General features: G+C 43.1%; 7 protein-coding genes across 13 annotated transcripts; 4 read left to right on the top strand and 3 right to left on the bottom strand.

Moving 5' to 3' along the window:
• Positions 1 to 735: 735 nt before the first annotated feature.
• Positions 736 to 7,490, bottom strand: LOC111079849 (protein rolling stone). Of its 3 annotated transcripts, none has more exons than XM_041592258.1 (7): positions 7,324 to 7,490; positions 6,552 to 6,740; positions 2,786 to 3,051; positions 1,731 to 1,956; positions 1,548 to 1,667; positions 1,300 to 1,483; positions 736 to 1,227 (listed from the first exon to the last, which is right to left on the bottom strand). In XM_041592258.1, exons 3-7 carry the CDS (start codon positions 2,885 to 2,887, stop codon positions 894 to 896), a joined length of 966 nt encoding a protein of 321 aa, XP_041448192.1. In that variant the 5' UTR covers positions 2,888 to 3,051; positions 6,552 to 6,740; positions 7,324 to 7,490; the 3' UTR covers positions 736 to 893. The 3 variants fall into 3 exon arrangements, with proteins under 3 accessions (XP_041448192.1, XP_041448193.1, XP_022230863.2); XM_041592259.1 differs by having other exon boundaries at positions 7,317 to 7,490; XM_022375171.2 differs by lacking the exons at positions 2,786 to 3,051; positions 6,552 to 6,740; positions 7,324 to 7,490 and adding an exon at positions 2,105 to 2,365.
• Positions 3,560 to 4,315, top strand: LOC111079854 (sex-regulated protein janus-B). Its single transcript, XM_022375177.2, has 3 exons — positions 3,560 to 3,691; positions 3,767 to 3,934; positions 3,996 to 4,315. The coding sequence occupies exons 1-3, from the start codon at positions 3,640 to 3,642 to the stop codon at positions 4,217 to 4,219; spliced, it is 444 nt and encodes a 147-aa protein (XP_022230869.2). The 5' UTR covers positions 3,560 to 3,639; the 3' UTR covers positions 4,220 to 4,315.
• An 818-nt stretch (positions 7,491 to 8,308) lies between the features above and the next one.
• Positions 8,309 to 20,765, top strand: LOC111079853 (UPF0585 protein CG18661). Of its 4 annotated transcripts, none has more exons than XM_022375176.2 (2): positions 8,309 to 8,397; positions 20,081 to 20,765. In XM_022375176.2, the coding sequence occupies exons 1-2, from the start codon at positions 8,324 to 8,326 to the stop codon at positions 20,703 to 20,705; spliced, it is 699 nt and encodes a 232-aa protein (XP_022230868.2). In that variant the 5' UTR covers positions 8,309 to 8,323; the 3' UTR covers positions 20,706 to 20,765. The 4 variants fall into 4 exon arrangements, with proteins under 4 accessions (XP_022230868.2, XP_041448194.1, XP_041448196.1 ...); XM_041592260.1 differs by lacking the exon at positions 8,309 to 8,397 and adding an exon at positions 19,835 to 19,978 and having other exon boundaries at positions 20,039 to 20,765; XM_041592262.1 differs by lacking the exon at positions 8,309 to 8,397 and adding an exon at positions 19,835 to 19,978.
• Positions 8,652 to 12,580, bottom strand: LOC111079850 (protein rolling stone). The gene is made up of 4 exons (XM_022375172.2): positions 11,997 to 12,580; positions 9,791 to 10,142; positions 9,524 to 9,707; positions 8,652 to 9,442 (listed from the first exon to the last, which is right to left on the bottom strand). Exons 1-4 carry the CDS (start codon positions 12,096 to 12,098, stop codon positions 9,253 to 9,255), a joined length of 828 nt encoding a protein of 275 aa, XP_022230864.1. The 5' UTR covers positions 12,099 to 12,580; the 3' UTR covers positions 8,652 to 9,252.
• Positions 15,006 to 16,251, top strand: LOC111079855 (protein rolling stone). The gene is made up of 4 exons (XM_022375178.2): positions 15,006 to 15,440; positions 15,495 to 15,596; positions 15,663 to 15,849; positions 15,910 to 16,251. Exons 1-4 carry the CDS (start codon positions 15,119 to 15,121, stop codon positions 16,130 to 16,132), a joined length of 834 nt encoding a protein of 277 aa, XP_022230870.2. The 5' UTR covers positions 15,006 to 15,118; the 3' UTR covers positions 16,133 to 16,251.
• Positions 16,440 to 17,680, top strand: LOC111079851 (protein rolling stone-like). Its single transcript, XM_022375173.2, has 4 exons — positions 16,440 to 16,985; positions 17,040 to 17,141; positions 17,204 to 17,390; positions 17,453 to 17,680. Exons 1-4 carry the CDS (start codon positions 16,664 to 16,666, stop codon positions 17,637 to 17,639), a joined length of 798 nt encoding a protein of 265 aa, XP_022230865.2. The 5' UTR covers positions 16,440 to 16,663; the 3' UTR covers positions 17,640 to 17,680.
• Positions 17,669 to 19,459, bottom strand: LOC111079848 (COP9 signalosome complex subunit 2). Of its 2 annotated transcripts, none has more exons than XM_022375168.2 (6): positions 19,321 to 19,459; positions 19,051 to 19,245; positions 18,869 to 19,003; positions 18,330 to 18,811; positions 17,937 to 18,269; positions 17,669 to 17,865 (listed from the first exon to the last, which is right to left on the bottom strand). In XM_022375168.2, exons 1-6 carry the CDS (start codon positions 19,372 to 19,374, stop codon positions 17,721 to 17,723), a joined length of 1,344 nt encoding a protein of 447 aa, XP_022230860.1. In that variant the 5' UTR covers positions 19,375 to 19,459; the 3' UTR covers positions 17,669 to 17,720. The 2 variants fall into 2 exon arrangements, with proteins under 2 accessions (XP_022230860.1, XP_022230861.1); XM_022375169.2 differs by having other exon boundaries at positions 18,869 to 18,994; positions 19,321 to 19,458.
• Positions 20,766 to 20,791: the final 26 nt, after the last annotated feature.

Consider the following 20,791-nt stretch of genomic DNA (forward strand, 5'->3'; position numbering starts at 1 on the left):
CGAACCGAAACATCTGTGATTAAGGACAATCGCGAAGGTTGACTTGTCTTCAATGGGGATTAAGTGAAGGTGTTGAAAGAGCTAAATTAGAACTCCGTATGGGGCAGAGGAAAGAATCGAAGGAAAGAAAATAAATATACGGGATTTATAGGGGAATTTCAATAACCATAAAAACCTTTGAAAATTTATACTCAAAATATATAAAATCTCCGTTCCATCTCTTTCTCTCGCAAGGACAATCTGTGGCCATCCTTCACCTTTTATTTATAGGTTTCACCTAATCAGAATTAAGCATGTCCTTGCTGGTCTATTGGCCCCTGCGTGGCCCATGTATTTGGGCCAATAAAGTCATTCAAAGGTGATTAGGGAATATACTAAAATATTTACACATCTCAAACCCAACAAAAAATTTGCCTCTCTGAATCTGGGCATGTGGAGTGCACGAGAACTGTGTGGCCGCCCCATGGAAGAGGGTCAAGATAGCCCCCGACTATAATGTGACAGTTTAATATAAATTTTTGATCATCAACTGTAAAGTTCCCAAAGGGCGGAACGAGGCGCCAAGGCTCTTTGGCAGGGAGAACAAACATGTTTTGTTTCCTTTGAACATTTAATTATTTTATGGAATTTTTGATGGGAACTCAGTTTGTTATTTGTCATCGCGTTTAAATATGGATTTTGGTGCCAAGGAAAATGACATCCAAATGGGCAGAAAATAGCTCGAATTTTGTATTATATTTCAAAGAATATTTCAACTTATAATCCCCCACATTATAATATTTATTTACTTAAGAACAAAATGATCTATAAAACATAATATCACTGGTTAGCATTCTACAGCACTCTACAGAATTTGACTAAAGCGACTAAAGCTTCGATTAGTTGAACTTAGTTTATTTTTTACTGGATTGCTCGCCCACACTGGGGGCATAGGCCTGGTTCTCGTAGCCAGCAAAATTGCCCAGCACCATGGATATGCGGGAGGGCGAGTGCTGTATGCCATTCCCTGTTTGCTTGTCATCCGCTGAGCCATTCATCTTATTGCCAGTTGTGGGCAAAACGAAGTTCGCTCTCTGGCAGCGTCGATGCAGGAACATTCGTAGCTTGAAGAAAGCGAAAAGCAGGACGTAGACGCAGCAGGAAAGGATGAGAACCCCTAGAACTGTGATGAAGGAGCTCTGTGGCTTGGTCCAGTCGATCACATGATAGATATAAGGTTTGCCTTTCCTGCAGAATGAACAGATTGAAAAGAATGAGGCTGAATGATGCTGAATGATGGTGGGTGGTTGCTTCACTCACTTGTTAATACCGCCACACACATGATAGATGTACGAGAAGATGGCATAGATGACGCCGAATAGTACTGGTAGAAATATATGTAGCAGCCGCAGCGGATGTGCCACAATCCACAGATCGATGAACATACAAATCGAGTTGAAGGCATGAGTGAGCACATTCGTGGCATCCAAAGTGCTCTCATTAGCTGAAAAGAGAAAAGAACAATGTTTTCAGTTCATATAGATAATATCCCTCAGTACTTAACTCACCATCATACAGTATAGTCCAATAGATAATGGTAATGACAATGGATAGAACCAGAGTTATGATGTGCATGCCCCAGTACAGGCGAAAGTAACTAAAGGAACTCTGGACATTCAAAAGTTTATCTATGAAAATCAAACAGAATTATAGCCCCATAAATCTACTTTATATATTTATGCATAACTTACCCGCATATTCTGGATGATAGTGCCAAATGGTGACTAGTATGGCACCCAATAGATTCGTCAGCATACACATCCAAATGCCCCAATTGGTCATGTAGATGAAGTACAGCCAATAGCTGTATTCATCATCTGCCAATGGCCACATGGACTCGACTACCACGCCCACAAAGAACAGAGCCATGAACCAGCGATAGAATAAATATGCTATGCTCTTGGTACACGTTTGCCACTACAAAATAAAAATAGATCAAAATTCCAAGATTATTCCGGGGGCTTTTACTTGGTGCAAAGTGCAGTTTAGCGACAATTATCAGCTGTATTCAATCGATTAAAAAATTAAAAGTTCGTCGTGTGAAGCATATAATAATGGGTTTTACCTATACCTAATATTCTACCCATTTACCCATGGCTCTGTCCGACAGTTGGTGATGGTCTGCCCCGCTTATGAATATTTCAATGGCTTAATTTAAAATGCTGGAACAATCGCTGTGCGAAGGGAGAAACTTTACTGTCGTGCACAATATAATATGTATTGTGTGTGTGGTTATATTTGTGCCCAGAACGAGAGAGAGGTCACTCTCTATTGATACTGGGCATGGAAGAAGTCATCAAATATGCTCAAGGTAGTCCGTAGTCCGTAGTCCGCCACACAGAAAATGGGTTTGAAAAAAACAAAAGCGAGCAAAGAAAACGCCCACTTTGTTTTACACTTGGGGAATTGGGGGTACTACTAGTCAATGGAGCCAAGTCTCAAGGATATATTGATGGATTAGCTGGAACTGGCCAGCGTTCTGTTCTGTACAGTCTCCTATAACTGCTGCCACTGCCAAGAGGCATTTTAAAATGCCCATCATGTACATTGACCCGCACCGAGTGCAATACAAATAATCCACCTCCTCAGGTGCGTGTCAGTCGTGGGCGTTTTGTGGCGTGCTCAAGGCCGTATCCGCCACAGCTAGAGCTAGAGAGCTATTAACTTTACAGTATTTGTTTTTCTCATTGGTGTTACTTGAGTCCGTCTGTCTATCTGTCTGTCTTTCTATATGTAGAATTCTTACCTGCGATTTGACAAAATCATCGGGCGTGTCATGATCAAAGCCGCAGCTTTTGCGTGCAAACTCCTTCTTCACGGGTTGCACTATCACCTGCAGCTTGCTCATCTTGTTTAGCTTCTGTCTGTAACTATTTATTTGCTTGGCTCTTGCCGGCTTAGACGTATGTTTGTTTACGTAAGCCGTTGATGCATGCAACTGTTAAGTTCTCCAAGGGATTATGCAATGCAAACGGTTGGCTCTGATGCCATGCTCTGGGCGCTTATCACGATCTGGAAAACAATGCGAAAATAAATTAGAATTTAGTTTAGTTAGTCGTGAATACTCGTATATATTTTTAGTTAGTTCAATTAAAGCAGCACCACAACAAAAATAACGTGCAGATGTTGCTCCGGAGAACGAACCACAGCTCGGAGAAGTAAATACTTGAGAGTTTTCTTACGTGCTGATTTTATTTGGTAGATAATAAATTATTTATCTAATCTACGCGTACACTTGTAAGGGTCAAAGGGTCATACAGATCCCAGATGCAACCAGCTGGCCGTTGCATATTTATTTAATTATATTCCTTTTGCATGGGTCATCTATGTAACATCAGCAGTTAATTTAGTTGCATGGCTAGGGATTATTTATTTATTTATGCCTATAAATTTATTATTTATTTGGCAATTTTATGCGCTTTTGTTGTAATTCTACAAATTCAATTGGAAAACTCTTTCTTTTTCCAAACTCAGTACACAGTCGATGAGAAGTCATCCGCCCCGTCAACACAACCAATTCATTTTCATTCAAAGCCTGTCCTATCTCTGTGTCGTCAACATCTACAAAATTGAAAAATCCCAGAAAAATACTTTCTCGATATGGATATAACTCGAAAGCTGCTGGCGCCCACCTGGCGTCCTCTAATGCAGGGTAAGTATAATCAAAGCGTAGATAGATATGGAATAGATGGGGAATAATATATATTTTCCTTGTGGGGATGGACAGCTGCTACCCGTTTGTATTGTGATAGTTCAGTGCGCGCCCTGATCAATTTTCCCCTGACCAAGTTGGAGGCAGGAAAGAACAAATATGTGCTGTCCCATGTCTATATCCATGGCATGATGGGCAGTGCCAAGCAGGTGATACGCAGCAGTCCCAGAGCCAAGTACCATCGTGAGTTGGAAAGTCTTTCGGCATCTATAAGATATATGTATATGTGTATCAATTCCCTCAGTGCATGTCTATGATAAACTCCAGAAGGAGGCAGCCGGCTTGGGCTTGTGCACCCAGGGCCTCGGCGGCGGCTATCTCGTTTATGATCCGCAAAAGAAGTACATTAAGCTCTATGGCAAATCGGGGGTTCTGGGAAAGGCCGATCATGACAAGGCCAAAGATATTTTGCGTAAGGTGCATCCAGACTTTAAAATCGATGCAGAGTCGGGGGGTATGAAGCCTTAGGGCATATGCATTGAATAGAATTTCCAAATTTATTGTCTCAACATAAGCTTTATATTCCAATTAAAACACACAATTTTGATTCTGGGACTGGTTAAATGATTGTTTTCCCCTCACATTAATTCATTTCCTTTGCGCATGCGCAGCCCATTGCCCTGACCTGAAACCAGACATTAAACTAGGCAAGTACGAGCAGTCAAGAGCAGTCTGTTTAATCATGCTGATAATGCTGCCGTTATAGGACGGACTATTCATACAATTTTATGGAGTGCATTGGTCTGGCGGCTCATCATTTATGGATCAATTTATTGGGAAGTTCATTCGCTTCGCTGCACCGCTTTATTGACTTGTGTGTATACCCATTGTCGTAGCCATTGAATAATTATTCGCTAGACTAAAGTTATATACATATAGCGAAATATGAACCCTAGTCGCAGCTGTTTTGGCATTGGTCGGGCGGATTGTTAATTGCAGCACTGAAAATATGAATTTAAACAAAATATGACAATTAGCTTGCTAAGGTCGATGCAATGAGGCGAAACACAAAGCTACACTGACACAGAGGGAGACAGAGAGAGAGAGAGAGGTTCTCCGCAGTTCAGTTTGAAATCGAGGTGTAGGTCAGACACCCCAAAAGAGTTGGGTAATTTATTATATACATAGACAGGCAACACTAAAGTGTTATGGCAACCTTGGGGCGTCTCACTTGTGATTAGATATTGCCCTACAAGTGCTCGGTACTGCTGCTCTTTGCACCGACACTCTTTAGACACTCGCAACTCCATTTAAAACATATTTTGCCAGACAACTTCATTTGGTTATATGCAGCTAACTTCTCTAACAAATAATTACCGCCGCTCTGGAGCTATTATACGACTACGACGACTACTACGACTACTACACATGATGTTCAGTGTCCCTGAACTTGCACGAACGGCACGCTAATGAAACTTTTCAACAGGCAAACGCGTGTCTACCCACCAGAGGTGTTTGACTGGGGAAGTGTTGGTGCGGGGGGGTGCGGGGGGGCTCATGGCTAACAAACTGTTTGGCCATTTACTACGACTACTCACATTGGAGTCTAGTATTTACACGCTTTTTTCGGCGGGGTCGCGCTTGTCGCTTGTGCTACATTTTTTTTGTGTCGACTCAAAAAGGGGGCCAGAAAAGCATACAACAGATGTGTACAGTGCGTATCGAAATGGTAAAACAGTTGAAGGTAAACTCTGCAGACCTACTTTGCTGACTAGCCGCCTGCAACCATTGGCAGCCAAACAAAACCGTTGTGAAACTTACTGTACTCTCCAGGTCTACAGCAAGATATATAGGTTTATAGCCCCCGAAGTTGTACCCACAAAACTCGTTGACCTTTGGGAGCTGTGTAAATAATTTTTGTCGTATTGAATGCAGTCAAACCGCTCGGGTGAATGGCAAGGCAATGGCTAAAATAGCTTCAGACACGGCCAAGATCTTATCAAGATCTGCTCGCCGATTAGATAAGACACGTCACGCGCTGCTCTTGATTAATTCACAATCTTTTGTCAATCACTTTTCAATCATCTCGGGGGTCTCAAACAAAAGTGAAATCAAAGGCATTTCTTATGCAAATAAAATCAAAAAAAAAACTTTCATTCTCAAGTGGATCATCAAAATTCTTGAGTTTTATTTAGTAAACATTTTTAGACTAGACGCTAATTATTCCATTGATAAACCCTGATTGGTATGGGGGGGGGACGAACCCAACAATTGCTGGCTAACGATTATTGTGTTGTTTGTTTGCTTTGCGTTGACAGAAATGCGTTGTAAAATGATTAATAAGTTAAGAACCACACCACAGTATAGCCGTTAATTGTTCCATTTGGGGAGCATTATGGAGCATTTTATGGCTCGAAAACAGTTAACAGTTTTAACGATTTTACTTCCATGCCATAAATATTGAGTCAATTATCGAGTGCTAATTAAGTTATCCAATAGAAATGTTATACATATGTAGAAGGAAGGGCAGAGATCGGGCAAGCACTCAATTATCTATTATTTAAGTTGACTGGAGTTTGGAGTGTGTGTCTTTTTATTTGTGGCGATTGAACAAGGTCAGTTATTGAATTGAAACGAAAATAATATGTTCCAGTGGAGGTGCCAGAGAAGTAAAAGTTAATTGGGGAAGGGTAATACTTAGAGATTCCCGCTCAGAATCGCAACTAAAAGAGCAGCACACGAGCGGAGAAAACTTGTTTTGCCAATGCAAATCAACAAATTAGATTATCACGTTAGATTACCATAAATAAAACAACCTTTGGCACCTTTTACATATGTAGCTTGAAATACACACACTCACCTTCAACTAGTTCGTATCCAAATTCGCTTTGCACAGGAAATTTATAATTGTTCACATTTGTGGGTAGTATTTTCGGAGGGTTTACTCATTAACGTTTTATGTGTCGGAACGTGCCTGTTATTTTCAAGTGTGCCTACGTACAATGGGGCACTTCGTATGCGACGCACAGAAAACCTCCAGAAGTAGAAACTTTAACCAGAAAATAAAAGAATTTCAATTTAAGTAAATTCCAATAGAATAAATACACTTTTTATTACTTCTGCAGAAGGGACACACACACACACACACACACACACACAGAAGTAAAGCCATGACAACTGAAAAAACACATCAACAATTCAAATGCCAGAATCTTGCCACAAAAAGAATAAAGTAAGAAATTCGCAAGAGATCCGATCCGCTGTGGTAACAATCTTCATTTTGTTAGACAGTGAATATATTTTTTTCTAGCTATTTTTATTTTATTTGTTTTTGCCACAAACTCTTATTTTTTGTTGTTTGCTATTTTTTATTTTTATTGTTGTACGCGGATTATACGCGGGGCTTGGCTGGGGGCTGGCTGGCTGTGGGCTGTCTGGCTGTCTGTCTGTCTAAACTGTCTTTTTTGGCCCGGTTGGTAATTTCTATTTGGGTCACCAATGGCAACAGCAACAACAACTTTGCATAACGGTATCTAGACATATTTTCGAGTTGTACGATGACTGCAACAACAACAACAACAACATTCACGCGCCAATGCACCAGAACCAAAAAAAAGGCAACAACATCTCACTGGATATAGTGGAGAGAGGCGACACGCATCAACCATCCAACAGATACTCTACTCGTAGTGCAGAGACAACAGACTATCCGAAATCACGACTTTTCGCTGCGACGCACGGTATAAAAATGATCGTTGATCCCCCTCCAAGCTTGTCGTGGCTTTAAAGTTGATCGTAGAGTCTCCAGGCCCGAGCCTCGTATATTGCTTGGATATCGTAAAGTCAGGCCTCGTATATCGTAAGAATCGGCTGCTGCTGCTGCTGTACTGCTGCTGTGCTGCTGCTGTGCTGCTGCTGCTGCTGCTGTGCTGCTGCTGCTGTGCTGCTGTTGTGCTGCTGCTGCTACGCCGACTACCAGCACGAACGCAGCCGCAGCCGCCAGGTGAGCGATTCGTGTGGTTGGTTGAGTTTTATGTGCGCTCCAGCTGCTATAGGGTACAGGGGGGTATACAGTCTTCCAGGGGATGCATGTGTACATGCAGACATTCTTCTAAAAAAACCCCCGACTAAAATTAAACCCAATTGGATAAATATTTCAGCATGAAAGGCTGAATAGAAATTACCTCTTTGGCACTCTGTACTGTGAGAGGGGGCTTGGCCCCGTTACTTGGGTGTATTCTAGTCGTAACACAACAAGTACCGATCTTAGCTTCTGCTGCCAAGATATTGACAGAACGATAAAAGCCATAAAACACGACGCGATGCCTCAGCACTCTTTGCTTTTGGCTCTGTTTTTCTGCCTTTTTGCTTCTTCTTTTATCGCGTCTGAGCTTAATTACTCGTTTATCTTAGTGTGTGTGTGTGTGTGTTTCTTTTTGGCAAATGTTTGGAAGAATAACAGCAAGTCTTTTCGTACAGTTTGCCAAATGCATAGAGGAAGAGGAGCAGAGTGTGTGAGTGTGTGTGGGGTATGTCTTAAACAAATTTCCTATTCTTATTCCGCTTCTGATTACTGTTCCATTATTTTCTTACAGCTGTGCCACACTCACACACACACACAGACACGAGGCGATGGTCTTGAAATCTAATTACCAGAATTTACAAAGAAAACGTCTGGCACAAAGGCAGAACAAGAATCGAGTAAGGTAAGTCTTGGAATTGGGTTGGAGTAAGAATTAAAGCGAAACACACCCGAAAATGAGAATTACCCAATCCGTTACCCAATTCTGTGTGTGTGTGTCATTGAACCTGTTTGTTCCACTTCAAATGGAACATTAGGCTATATAAATTGGGGTATAATATGGGTATATACATTGGGATATTTGCTAAGCACACAAAGGATCGATTTCATAGCTTAATGAATTCATTTCAATAATCCACTTCAATGCATCCAATTTGATAACTTAATTTAATTAAATTCCATTCAGACTTTTAATCATTTAAAAGTTTGGTACATCGCTTAAAATTCATTATATGACATTTTGTAATGTTAAATTTGTCTTAAATATTCTTCACTTAAATCTTGTCAGCTTTGATTTCTATTTATTTCGATATTATGCTTATTTTTGTATCTGCTATCTGCATTTTCTCGCCATTTCTTTATACAATTTCAAATTTCTCATATTACTCGTACCAAATGCATAGAGTATTTTCAACAAATTTCATATCTATGTATACACTATATAACTACAATGTATGTCATTCATATATAGTAACCAGATCTTTGCTTATTCACTAGCCTAACTAAACCAATTAATCTGATATGATATGATATATGATGTGTGTATGTAGCTTCGACATTAAGGAACCAGATGATTAAAACTTATTGTATCAAATACTAGATGTACAAATATATATCTATATATAAATAAATGCATGCTAATGTGTAAGAGTGTGGCGCTCGCCATAGATGTGTACAGTATATGAGTGTGCTATATAAACGTGAGGGTTGTATAATGCTGGTGATACTTAGGTCTCTTAGTGCTCGTAGATGTATGTGCTCAGATGAGACCAACTGCATGCGGTGTCCACACCACACTGAAGGCCCTATTGAACATTCTCTTCAGCTTGTAGACGCCGAAGAGCAGCAGCCAGTAGCACATGATCAGCACAAAGATGCCCACAAATGTCACCAGACAGCGTGTGGGATTGTTCCAATCCAATATGGGATACACATAGGGATTGCCAAATCTATGTGAGCAGGGGAAAAAAAAAATTCAATGAAAATTATACAACAAGATATATGTATGTATATGCGGGTGCGACACTTACTCATCTGTGCCACCACAGAAATGGTAGATGAGGGTGAAGACAAAGAACATAATCGCCAGAGCCATGCTGTATACCACATGGAGAAGCCTCAGCGGAAATGCCACGACCAGGAAATCGATCAGCATCATTACCGTATTCAGTCCATGGGTAATAACGCTAATGGCCGGAAAACGCATGGGTTTATCTGCAAGTTAATAGAAGCAATTCAATCCATCCCATCCCATTACATCCCATTCATGTAATCCAATGATCTGTCTGTCTACTCACTCATTTTGCCATGCAGGAAGACCCAGTAGACTGTGGATATGATCAGCGCCAGCGATAGTGTCATATTGTAGAGCCACCAGTAGATCTTCAGTCCCCTTGTGGTTTCCGTTTTGTTGCCCGACTCCTGCACTAGGCTCCGGGTGTTCCTTAGATCGTAGTGCCAGCAGGTGACCTGCACTGCGGCAATGAGCATGGTGATCGTGCACAGACCATATCCCCAGTTGGTCATGTAAATGAAGAACTTTCCATCGCAGAACTGCACGATAATGCACATGATATAGACGCCCAGAAAGAACAGCGCCCATATCCATCGATAGAGCAGGTAGAGTGCGTTCGTGTCATCCTTTTGCCACTGAGAGCAGAGTTTTTTTTTGGAGTAGAAAGAAAGCGGAATCGATTAAGTAAGAGAACTGCAATCGCTTAAATGTTATATGAAGGTTCAATATAAGTACAAGTAATCTCTGGCTCGTGTGCATTATTGCAGATCTTGTACTTGCTTGCAATTTACAATCAAATACCCATAAATCCTTATCGCAGGGGTTCAGATGTCTGCCCCTAACGCCATGATCTTTGATTTAATTATTTAAAATATGTATTCCAGGTTCGTTCCATCATTATAATTAGTAAGTCCCATTTAAAAAGGCACTCGACATTGTTGTAGGCACGTAAAATTTCCACAAATCCTTATCGCAGATTTACTTGTTTTTACACGATGATCTTTAGTGTGTTTCTATTATGTAATTACTTAATTAAATATTCCAGACCTTTTGGTCGGTCGTCATAAAACAAACAAATACTAGTAGTATAGTATAATAATTTATGACAGCTTCTGCCACATTTTTGCTTATCACACAATGACGTAGCCAGGCAGGCAGGCAGGCAGGCAGGCAGGCAGGCAGCTTGTGCAGGCCAACCCCACCCAACACGATTATGGGGGCCCCATAAAGCGAGTCACATTTTGTTTTCTTTGCAAATCAAAACAAAATCTCTGTTTACGCAAGTGTAATAATCATCATAATCATCATAATAATCAAACTAGTTTGATGTGAAGTCGAACAAATTTTTGCGGAAATCAAATCGTTGGCATCTACGCTACAATTTACGCATCGCCTCTGGAGGGAATATTTATGGTGGGCATTTGTTTGAAGTCTGATAAGAACCTTACTATCACAGAATTTGTCTGGTTCCTGTTTTGATTCGAATTCTACGCATTCTTTTTGGGGGGCGCTACCAATTGGGTACTTTTTTTTTTGTTTTTTGCACAATGATTCAGAATGTTCTTCTACGAATTTGTACTTTGAAACTGTGCTTTTTAGTTGTGTTATCTTTTTGCCCAACATGACAATGAAATGTCTAAAAAGCTGCCAGTCCTTATCACATTTTGTTTATAATGCATTTATCCAGATAGCTGGGAGGTTGTTTTGTCATCGTTAACTTTAGTTTGGGCAGAGCTTTTAGTGCCAGAAATTCTGTTTAGCTTTCCCATTCATTCCATACTGTGTTCTGTGCCATGAGAACTCCGTTGGTAGTTGGGTTTAGGTTATGAAATTAAATTCTTTAATTGCTTCGCACGCATGTGGGTTAATGTTAATGTGGTTTAAGTTTTGATCCGTTGTGCTTTCCATTCATTCGAGTGTGCCTCCCTGTTGTTTGTTGATTTAGATCTGAACTTCACACTGGATTATAAAGATTTTTTCATAGCACTTTGATATCTCTCATCTGTTAGTTGTTTGTCTTAAAAGCGCTTTTCTGGCTGACAGCTTTTATCCATTTAATTGTTCTATGTGAGAACTCGGTAGTTACTGCCTTTTTCGCCTTATGTAACACAGTCGAACGTTGCACGTTGAATATACATACATATATACGAATCGCATCGCATCGAATCGAACAACAGGAATAATCAACTTTTGATTTGTTTCACATAATAAAAATTGATTAGATCACCTTGGTTAATCAATCACATTACGTTTGTGCCAGTGGCCTGTGGCATGTGCCTGTGGCCTGTTGCTGCACTCTTTCCACTCACATAACTTTGGAAACACGTGCTAAAGTTTCCCCCAGGGAAATGATCTCACGATCGTTACAACTTACGATCGTAGCTGCACTACTGCTGTCTCTGCCGAACTCTGATACTCGTACCACACATGGGCTGTTGGGGGGTTATTCCACCGCACAGCTCACACCTCACACCTCACATTTTCCTCACCTGCGATCGGTAGAACAGATGCACGCGTTTGTATGCGAAGCAGAAATTCTCCCGCTGCAGTTCCTTGTTGAAGCTCTTGCAGAAGTCATCGAAAAGTTGCATATTTTTTTGTATGGTTTTTGATTGTATCGCGGGACAGAATTTTGAGGAAGAGACCCAGACCCAGACCCTCCGACGTGAGTCGCGTATAGCCGGCAACTGGCTGACGTACCCGAAAAGGCCTTTTTTATTTTTTCCCTCTCCTCTGACTAAACCAGAGCTTTGAGTTATGTTTACGACTCACACGAACACCGAGGGAGAAAGAAGGAAAGATACACAGAGACAGAGAGAGAGAGCGAGAATGCGATATATAAAAGGGGGGTGGGGGGAAGCGATGATGTTGGAGTCGCGGCGGCAGTGAGTGATCTTGAAAAAGCACTGAAACCCTCTCGAGATGGGAGGACTGGGGGTAGGAAGTTAGCAGCAGCTAAGAAACGGAGCAATTAGCAAATAGTAGCTCCACTTGGCACGCGCACTCGGACACGACTACAGCCAGATCGATATATGGTATATGGGGAACCCACCAACGATCAACGATCGCTCGATCGGTCGATCGGTCGAGCAGGGAGCCCCGAACCCGAGCCGAAACAATGACGGAACTTCGGTCGGTCAGAGAGGAGGACCGAGCACACAGCCAAAGCACAGCACAGCAGCGCGCGTTACAGAGCGAGCCGAGGCGAGGGACTATTTTGATCGAATGCCTAACGGGAAATGTGAAAACAAACTATAGACATGACAGGCTTTATAACCGATCATATCTCCACGGCTCCACAGCGACAGCGTAAATTTAATTAATAATATGGAGCAGTCAACATTCTGCAGCCAAAAGAGTGAGTTGAGAAACGATGGACTGATTCCCTCTCTCTGTGTGGGAATTGTCATTTAATGGATGATATTATATCAATGCGATATTGACACACACACACACATCCATGTGATCTCTCTGTCATTGTTAACCAGCACTGAACTTGAAGCCATAGAGGTCGACCAATTAAGATCACTATCGAGACAAATATTTCAAAAGCAGCCAAAAAATGCTGTGCCAAGAATTACACACATATGTACATACACATATGTATGTACAATATTCATTTCTTTCTGACCTACATTGCTCGGCAATGGTATAAATAGACGAAAGGAAAGGCTTTTCTACTACACACACCTTATCTAATCCATAAAACAAAAGAGATAGAGCGAGAGAGAGGGAGAGTGAGAGCCATTGGGCACTTGAACACAGACTAATTGCATCTTAATTAGCTTTCGCTCTGCAGATAACCCCTAAGAACTCAGCTTAAAGTCCAAGATCGCGTACCACAATGCAGTTCAAAGCGAAATGAAATGATTTATGTTACTTCAAGCTCAAGATACTTCAAGTTAGAGTGCGCAGGGGTCATGATAGGTCATGCCCCATCAAATTGAACTTTGTCATCGTTGGACATGTTTTCGCAATTGAATTTGGATCAATTTACCGAGACACTTCGTTCAATAAACACTCGAGCATCGATTACCCATTGACGTTCCTCCCTAAATTTGCATATGAGAGATACGAATATAGATATATATATTATATATATATTGCCAGCATTATATTTGGAGGCAGAGCAGCCCACCGGGTCCCAGGTTCGTTAACCTTGCATCTGACCTTGCCATTGACGAAGTCGAAAGTGTCGTTGACGTCTCCGTCCCCGTCTCTCGACGCAATCGTTGTAAAGAAGAAACCCCCAACAGATGATATATCCACTTTATTGCATAAATTTAATTATACACTCCAAATTGGGACTCAATTTGGCTGGCACTTTGGCAGCCTCTCGGTGGGAACGATGGGAATCTGGGCTTGAAGATGAAATCGCCTGACAACTGCAAGAGGTTTGTGTGATCGATTGCCAGCACGGGTTTCAGATAACATTAGATGGAAATAAACTCACAAATATGGCCAGATTAACGGATCCAATTTCACACGAGTGCCAGCACAACAGAAAGGCAATGTGGCATGTGTTTACTTTTATGCCTTGAATTCCATTACAAAACATCATCTGGAAATCATTGCTAGAACTTATACGCGTAAGTAAATACCCTGTATTACCTGTAAGTGTGTTCCGTTAGCTCTGTTCTGCTGTAGTCGATTCTCTCACCAACAATCAATGATTCACGGCAGAGATAGGCCTATGAGCACCAGTCCTATCATTATCTAGCTGACTGTCCTAATGGCAAGAGCCACACTCACTCACTCGCAGTCACACTAACCCACTTGAATGGTTCAAGTTCCACAATTGTCAAAGCCTCAGATATCAGAAGAGGAAACGAACGTCAATCAGCATTCGCACACATGGGACATACCCCAGCCCAAAAAAACGTTGATAAATTTGCAAGATGGAAAGGTGGAAACATGTGCTATAAAAAATACACTCTCAGAGGGTATATTTGATTTGCGAAGCAAGCAAACTACATGCCAATGATCTTGCAAGCCCACTGGTGCACTCCAACGATCGAATGTATCGATGCTAATTGAGATTTCCAGGGTACTCCAACATCGATAGCAATTTTTGGTCTAATACTTTGCGTGTGGGTTTGTTTTCTCTCTCTTTTTCGCCTCCTTATCACCGTCTCGGGTCTAAATGGAAAGGCCGCCTAGCCTTCGCATTGCGGAATGGGTCTACCAATTGGTTTATTATTGACTTTGAATCATGTGCGAAAATTCCCAAAATAAGTTTAAATATTTACGAGCCATCGATTGGTTTGGATTTTCCTGGTGCACGCAGCCTAGCCAAGGGTTCGGTTCCACTTTAGTGGATAGCACCGGCCCCACTTGACCACGTTCGCGTTTTGGAGTCTTATCTGGAGGGCGTACGCTGTTTGAATTAGAAATAAACGGTTGATAAGGAGAGCTCGTATCACACCTCGATTACATCCCGATTCAAGCCAAAACGATTTGCGGAAATTATGGCCCATTCGCATGGCTATCAGTCGCCTACGCCGCATGGCTACGCCAGTCCGTGTTCTACCAGCGAACCAGCCACCTGGTGTGGTCCCTCCTCTCAGCCCTAATCCAGCGCCAGCGACGCCGAGTTCATCCGACCACAACCATGCGGGACACGAGTCAGGAATCCTGCTGCCTGCCCTTCAAGGAGGAGTTCCAGCGCTCCAAGTTCTCGCTGCATCACGATGATCCCGGTGTCTTCTGTCGCTCGCAGTGGCAGCGCGGGCAACGCAATATTCTGTGGCTCCTCTACCGCTGGATCTGGGCTGGGTTCTTTGCCGGTGGCGTGATTGGTAGCCTGGTGAGCAGTTATAATGGCGGAACTTGGTTTATCTACCTCACGGACTGGGGCTTTTCACTGTGCTTCTATGCCTGTACCTATGGAGCAGTCGTGGCCACCATTTACTATATCAAACCCTCGTACTTTGGTGAGTTTGAGCTCCATGGAAGGTTTCTTTTTATGACACATTCTGCTCTTGTAGCTCCTGGCAGCGTGGCTCTCAAAATCTATTGGCTTTCCCACTACACAACTGTGGTGCTTGCCATGATGATAACACTCGTGTTCTGGGCAGCGCTCTATCCATGTGAGTAGATCTCCTGAATGGGTAGCAGAGATCCTTAATATCTGTTTTTTTTTATTGCTTCCCTAGCCATGCCTGAAATGGGCGCTGAGCTGTACAACCTCTGGGCCCATGCCTTCAACTCGATTTTCATGGTTTTCGACTGCTTCATGGTGGCCTTTCCCACGCACATTATGCACTTTGTCTATCCCTTTGCCGCAGGCATTACCTATGGGCTCTTCTCGCTGATTTACTTCTGGTCCGGTGGCACTGATTTGTAAGTCTTGAATAGGTTTAGTTATCGAATGAATTCATCCCATATTTAACCCCTTTCCAGCATGGGCAATCGTTACATTTACTTTATCTTGGACTGGGAGCAACCGGGCCTGGCCATTGGCACGGTCTTTGGATGTGTGGCGCTGGTCAGCTGCTTCTGCATTTGTGTCTTTGGGTTCTACAGGCTCCGCCTGTGCATCTACAACAGTTGTGGCAGGAAGCAGGAGCAGGAGCAGGAGATTCCATCGACAAGGGCCTCCACGGAGACAGTGCAAGTCGCTTGAGTCGCAACAACATTCCGAACTTGTTTTCTAGATATTCTAAGAACTATTTGTAAGCTTATTCTTAGTCAGCAAATTTTGGCAATTAAATCCCCGAACTGCCAGCTTGGATTCTGTTTAAATTTTGAGGGTATTACCAGTGCCATTTTGCATTTTTTCTTGGATTTCTTATCACGTTCGATTCGAGGAAAACCCGCGAGTACCAATAGTTTTATGGTTTGACTATGAATCAGCTGAGTATTTTGCCTGGGGATATACACCCTACTAAATACTGTGGAAATTTTTCCTTTACATTTAGGGAATGATTTTTAAGTCAGCGATTACCTTTACGCGTCCATGGGGCGTCTTATCGAAGACACGTGCGGTAAATTATACATAAATTATTACGTAAATTATTATTGTCGTACCGGATGAAAAGGGTGCGATTATCGCATTGATTATCCCATAAGCATAAACGATTTTTGGACTGTAACACACCTGCTTCAAGTTCGAGTTCCACCATCGAAACAGTCAACGCAAACGAATCCTCATACGATGCGAAACGAAAGTGAGGAGTCCTGCTGCCTGAGCCTCAAGAAGGAGTTCCAGCGCTCCAAGTTCTCGCTGCATCACGATGATCCCGGTGTCTTCTGTCGCTCGCAGTGGCAGCGCGGGCAACGCAATATTCTGTGGCTCCTCTACCGCTGGATTTGGGCTGGGTTCTTTGCCGGTGGCGTGATTGGTAGCCTGGTGAGGCACTATAACGGCGGCACTTGGTTTATCTACCTCACGCACTGGGGGTTTTCACTGTGCTTTTATGCCTGTACCTATGGAGCAGTCGTGGCCACCATTTACTTTATCAAACCCTCGTACTTTGGTGAGTTTGAGCTCCATGGAAGGTTTCTTTTTATGACACATTCTGCTCTTGTAGCTCCTGGCAGCGTGGCTCTCAAGATCTATTGGCTTTCCCACTACACAACTGTGGTGCTTGCCATGATGATAACACTCGTGTTCTGGGCAGCGCTCTATCCATGTGAGTAGATCTCCTGAATGGGTAGCAGAGATCCTTAATATTTTCTTTGATTCCATTCCTAGCCATGCCTGAAATGGGCGCTGAGCTGTTCAATCTCTGGGCCCATGCCTTCAACTCGATTTTCATGGTTTTCGACTGCTTCATGGTGGCCTTTCCCACGCACATTATGCACTTTGTCTATCCCTTTGCCGCGGGCATTACCTATGGGCTCTTCTCGCTGATTTACTTCTGGTCCGGCGGCACTGATTTGTAAGTCTAGGATATGTTTTTAGTATTCGAATGAATTCATCCCATATTTAACCCCTTTCCAGCCAGGGTAATCGTTACATTTACACTATCTTGGACTGGGAGAAACCGGGTCAGGCCATTGGCACGGTCATTGGCTGTGTGGCGCTGGTCGGCTGCTTCTCCATTTGTGTCTTTGGGTTCTACAGACTCCGCGTATGCATCTACAACAGTTGTGGCAGGAAGCAGGAAAGAGTTGAAGCTGCTTCTTAAACATGGAATAAAGGAAAGGATTGTGGATATATATTCTAGATACTTTAATGGGGTTTTAAAAGCCACAAACAGGGCGTAGATTTAGGCCATTTTCTGAACGACAGCAAACTGCAGCGAATGGATTTGGTTGGACCATTTCTCCAGGGCATTATAGCGGGCGGCGCTGCTATTGACCTTGTCCAGCTGCAGCACCTGATTCACCTGATCGATGCGTCCCTTGATGGTGCTGTCGAGTACAAGAAACGTTAATTAATCAATCATCAATCATCGAAGAGGTCAAAGGTGATTGCTGCTCACTCATCCAAAATGCAGGAGACCAAAAGGCTTTCCACTTCGGCGGGCTCAATGTTCAGGGCACTGGCTATAAACGGTATAAAGATGTTCTTGTACGGTCTGATCAGTTTAATGAGCACTTGGGTGCGTATATTCCGCAGCAGGTCCTCGATATGCTCGCGTATGAACTGATCGGCCATGATGTTGCTGCGATGCTGGCGCAGAATGGTCTCAAACTCGTTGATGTCGTTGTTTTGATAGGAATTGACCAGATTGGTCATGGCGAGTATTTCGGGATCATTCTTATACGGCTTGGCCTCCTGAGAGTCGAACGGATTGATGCCAGATTTCATCAACCTATAAAGGAATAATGCATAAAGAGGGATTCCCTTTTTTTTAGGCTTTGAAGCCACTTACATATTGGCCAAGACCAAGTACTTCAGGCATGTGGTTCGCCTGGGGGAGCCGCTCTCATCGTAGTTCTTGAACGCCTCAAAGAAGTCGGTGTGCGCCTTCTCGAACTCTCCCTCCCGCAGATGCATCTTGCCACCGCATTCCCGGATTACGCCCATAATCAAAGGATGCGGAATGGCCGACTTGATGTGCAGCGACTGCTCGTACAGGGCCTTCAACTTCTTGTTGTTCTTCTGCACGGTGTACATTTGTATCTCCAAGGCGTAGATCTCCAGCAGTTGGGTGCCCTTCTTGAGATCATCCTCGCCATCGTCCGTCTGGCAGCTCTGGTGCAGCTGCTTCAGTATCTTCTGCAGCTTGGTAAAGTCGCTGCGATCAAAGTAGAGTTTGCCCAGCTTCGTGTTGGTCTTGAACCACAGTCTGTCGTTTTTTGCATCCCTCAGGGCATCCAGAGTGGTCTCGTAAAAGTTCTGCAACAAAGCCATCTGCCAGAGAACATAAAACATAGAGCGGGAAATACATTTAATGGGATTTTTCCTCACATTCTTGGAAGTGGAAATGTAGTCCAATATCGAGTTGATGCTCTTTTCCGAGTGATTTCTGGTGACGGCGCTCTTGATGTACGTCAACAATTGCTTATAACGCACCATCATTTCGTCATAGTTGCACTGGGGGAGCTTTATATTAATTAGAGATTCGCAATACGCACATTTTACGTATTTACCAATCGAAAATTGATCTTAATCATCTGCTTGAGGGCCTTGAAGCCCCACTCTCCTTTTTCGCCATTCTCCAGATCGAGAACTTTCTGGAAACTGGCCAGCGCCGCCTTGGGCTCCTCCTCCTTCAGGGCCTTGCTGTTGTAGTACTGATTCTCCAGATCCACGTCGGGCTCCGAATTGCTATCCTCGGAATATTCCTGCACAAAAAAAAAATGCCACCCAACGACGCCATTGAAAATCTGTTTTTGATTTGCCTTGAAATGTTTCCTTACCAAACCGTAGTCCTCGTCATCATCGCACATGAAGTCATCGTCGTTGTCAGACATTTTTTTGCTCTTTTAACTTCTATTTACTGCACAATAAAGGAAACACAGCCAGCCGGCATATAGAATCGCGAAAAAACAGACGAGTGCTGGATAAGAGTATTGAATAAGTCCACCTTAACCCACTTAACCCACTATTAAAAAACACCTAATTGAACAGGTTAACAACTTGAGTTAAAACGCGGACAATGCGGTTTGTAAATTTTCTTTGTAACTCTTTCTTACTTACAAGAAAATATAGCCTGTACATATCTTATCTGAACTGCGGTAAAGTTCCTCAAGATTTATCATTTTCGTGGGTGGTCTAAGATGGGTTAAGTGGCAATGATATTCCTCGAGTTTCATATTCGATTTAGTATTACGAGCTACGTAGGATGCTCAGGAATGAACATATAATTTTATCCGATAGATCAGTCAATTTTCTATAAGACTGGTTTATTTAAAGTACTGCTTTTTATTGGATTGTTTATACAAATTTTGTGTGAGCAACAACAAAGTCATGAAAACAAATTACGTGGTAATTATACAGTAATTACATATTTGCTACATGGTGGGTGTGTGTGACTTGAACAGCTGTGACTTAACAAATTTCGCTTGCAAAAATGAGGTAAACATTGTATTAGTTGTACCGTTATTTTATTATTTAATTCAATATTCATACCGACAGTCTGCTGAAACGACTTTTACACACTTCCCTTCGTTGCAGCAGCGCCATGAAGAGCACGCATCCATCGGCGGATCGCAATTCGCAGCCGATTGCCGATGCGCTTGTGGCGCAGGTGGACAGAGCCACACCGAATTTACAGTTACTTGAAATCGCCTCTGGATCTGGGCAGCACGCCGGCTTTTTGGCGCCTTTTCTGCCCAACATTAGCATTCAGCCCACGGAAAACGCTCGCGAAATGTTCTCCTCCATTGCGGCATACGCCGCCGATTGTGTGACGGGTAATATACGGGCGCCTCTGCACGTGGACATCACACAGGAGCCCGGGCACTGGGAGACGGCGCCGCAGCACGCAAGTTACGATTACATTTTCAATTCGAATATGATGCACATCAGCCCCTGGGCCTGCAGCGTGGGACTCTTCCGGGCAGCCGGCGTGCTCCTAAAGAAGGGTGGAAAAATGTTCACCTACGGGCCGTACGCCCAGGACGGCGTCCTGCAGCCACAGAGCAATGTGGACTTTGACCGCAGCCTCAGGCAGCGGAACGCCTCGTGGGGCGTGCGGGACATCAAGGATCTGAAAGATCTGGCCGCGCAGAATGGCCTGCGGTTGGAGAAACTAGTGGAGATGCCCTCCAACAATAAATTTGTGACCTGGCTCAAGTTGTAGCCGAGTAACCCCTTAAGATAACAACGTTTGTGGCTGCAATAAATGCTTTTATTGCATGGAGTGCCAACTCGTCGGAACTAGGCCAA

The sequence above is a fragment of the Drosophila obscura genome, unplaced genomic scaffold, assembly GCF_018151105.1.
Source record: "Drosophila obscura isolate BZ-5 IFL unplaced genomic scaffold, ASM1815110v1 contig_179, whole genome shotgun sequence".
NCBI classification, from domain to species: Eukaryota; Metazoa; Arthropoda; class Insecta; order Diptera; family Drosophilidae; genus Drosophila; species Drosophila obscura.

Coding starts and splice junctions, on each gene's coding strand:
- LOC111079851 (XM_022375173.2), top strand. CDS start 16,664: ATGCGAAACGAAAGTGAGGAGTCCTGCTGCCTGAGCCTCAAGAAGGAG. Junction 16,986..17,039: donor TATCAAACCCTCGTACTTTG/GTGAGTTTGAGC, acceptor CTGCTCTTGTAG/CTCCTGGCAGCGTGGCTCTC. Junction 17,142..17,203: donor CTGGGCAGCGCTCTATCCAT/GTGAGTAGATCT, acceptor TTCCATTCCTAG/CCATGCCTGAAATGGGCGCT.
- LOC111079848 (XM_022375168.2), bottom strand. CDS start 19,374: ATGTCTGACAACGACGATGACTTCATGTGCGATGATGACGAGGACTAC. Junction 18,270..18,329: donor TACTTGGTCTTGGCCAATAT/GTAAGTGGCTTC, acceptor ATTCCTTTATAG/GTTGATGAAATCTGGCATCA. Junction 17,866..17,936: donor GTCTCCTGCATTTTGGATGA/GTGAGCAGCAAT, acceptor TGTACTCGACAG/CACCATCAAGGGACGCATCG.
- LOC111079855 (XM_022375178.2), top strand. CDS start 15,119: ATGCGGGACACGAGTCAGGAATCCTGCTGCCTGCCCTTCAAGGAGGAG. Junction 15,597..15,662: donor CTGGGCAGCGCTCTATCCAT/GTGAGTAGATCT, acceptor TTGCTTCCCTAG/CCATGCCTGAAATGGGCGCT. Junction 15,850..15,909: donor TGGTCCGGTGGCACTGATTT/GTAAGTCTTGAA, acceptor ACCCCTTTCCAG/CATGGGCAATCGTTACATTT.
- LOC111079850 (XM_022375172.2), bottom strand. CDS start 12,098: ATGCAACTTTTCGATGACTTCTGCAAGAGCTTCAACAAGGAACTGCAG. Junction 10,143..11,996: donor ATCTGTTCTACCGATCGCAG/GTGAGGAAAATG, acceptor CTCTGCTCTCAG/TGGCAAAAGGATGACACGAA. Junction 9,443..9,523: donor TTCTGTGGTGGCACAGATGA/GTAAGTGTCGCA, acceptor CTGCTCACATAG/ATTTGGCAATCCCTATGTGT.
- LOC111079849 (XM_041592258.1), bottom strand. CDS start 2,887: ATGAGCAAGCTGCAGGTGATAGTGCAACCCGTGAAGAAGGAGTTTGCA. Junction 1,484..1,547: donor TTGGACTATACTGTATGATG/GTGAGTTAAGTA, acceptor TTCTCTTTTCAG/CTAATGAGAGCACTTTGGAT. Junction 1,228..1,299: donor GTGTGTGGCGGTATTAACAA/GTGAGTGAAGCA, acceptor TTCATTCTGCAG/GAAAGGCAAACCTTATATCT.
- LOC111079853 (XM_022375176.2), top strand. CDS start 8,324: ATGGTCTTGAAATCTAATTACCAGAATTTACAAAGAAAACGTCTGGCA. Junction 8,398..20,080: donor CAGAACAAGAATCGAGTAAG/GTAAGTCTTGGA, acceptor TCGTTGCAGCAG/CGCCATGAAGAGCACGCATC.
- LOC111079854 (XM_022375177.2), top strand. CDS start 3,640: ATGGATATAACTCGAAAGCTGCTGGCGCCCACCTGGCGTCCTCTAATG. Junction 3,692..3,766: donor CTGGCGTCCTCTAATGCAGG/GTAAGTATAATC, acceptor GGGGATGGACAG/CTGCTACCCGTTTGTATTGT. Junction 3,935..3,995: donor TCCCAGAGCCAAGTACCATC/GTGAGTTGGAAA, acceptor CAATTCCCTCAG/TGCATGTCTATGATAAACTC.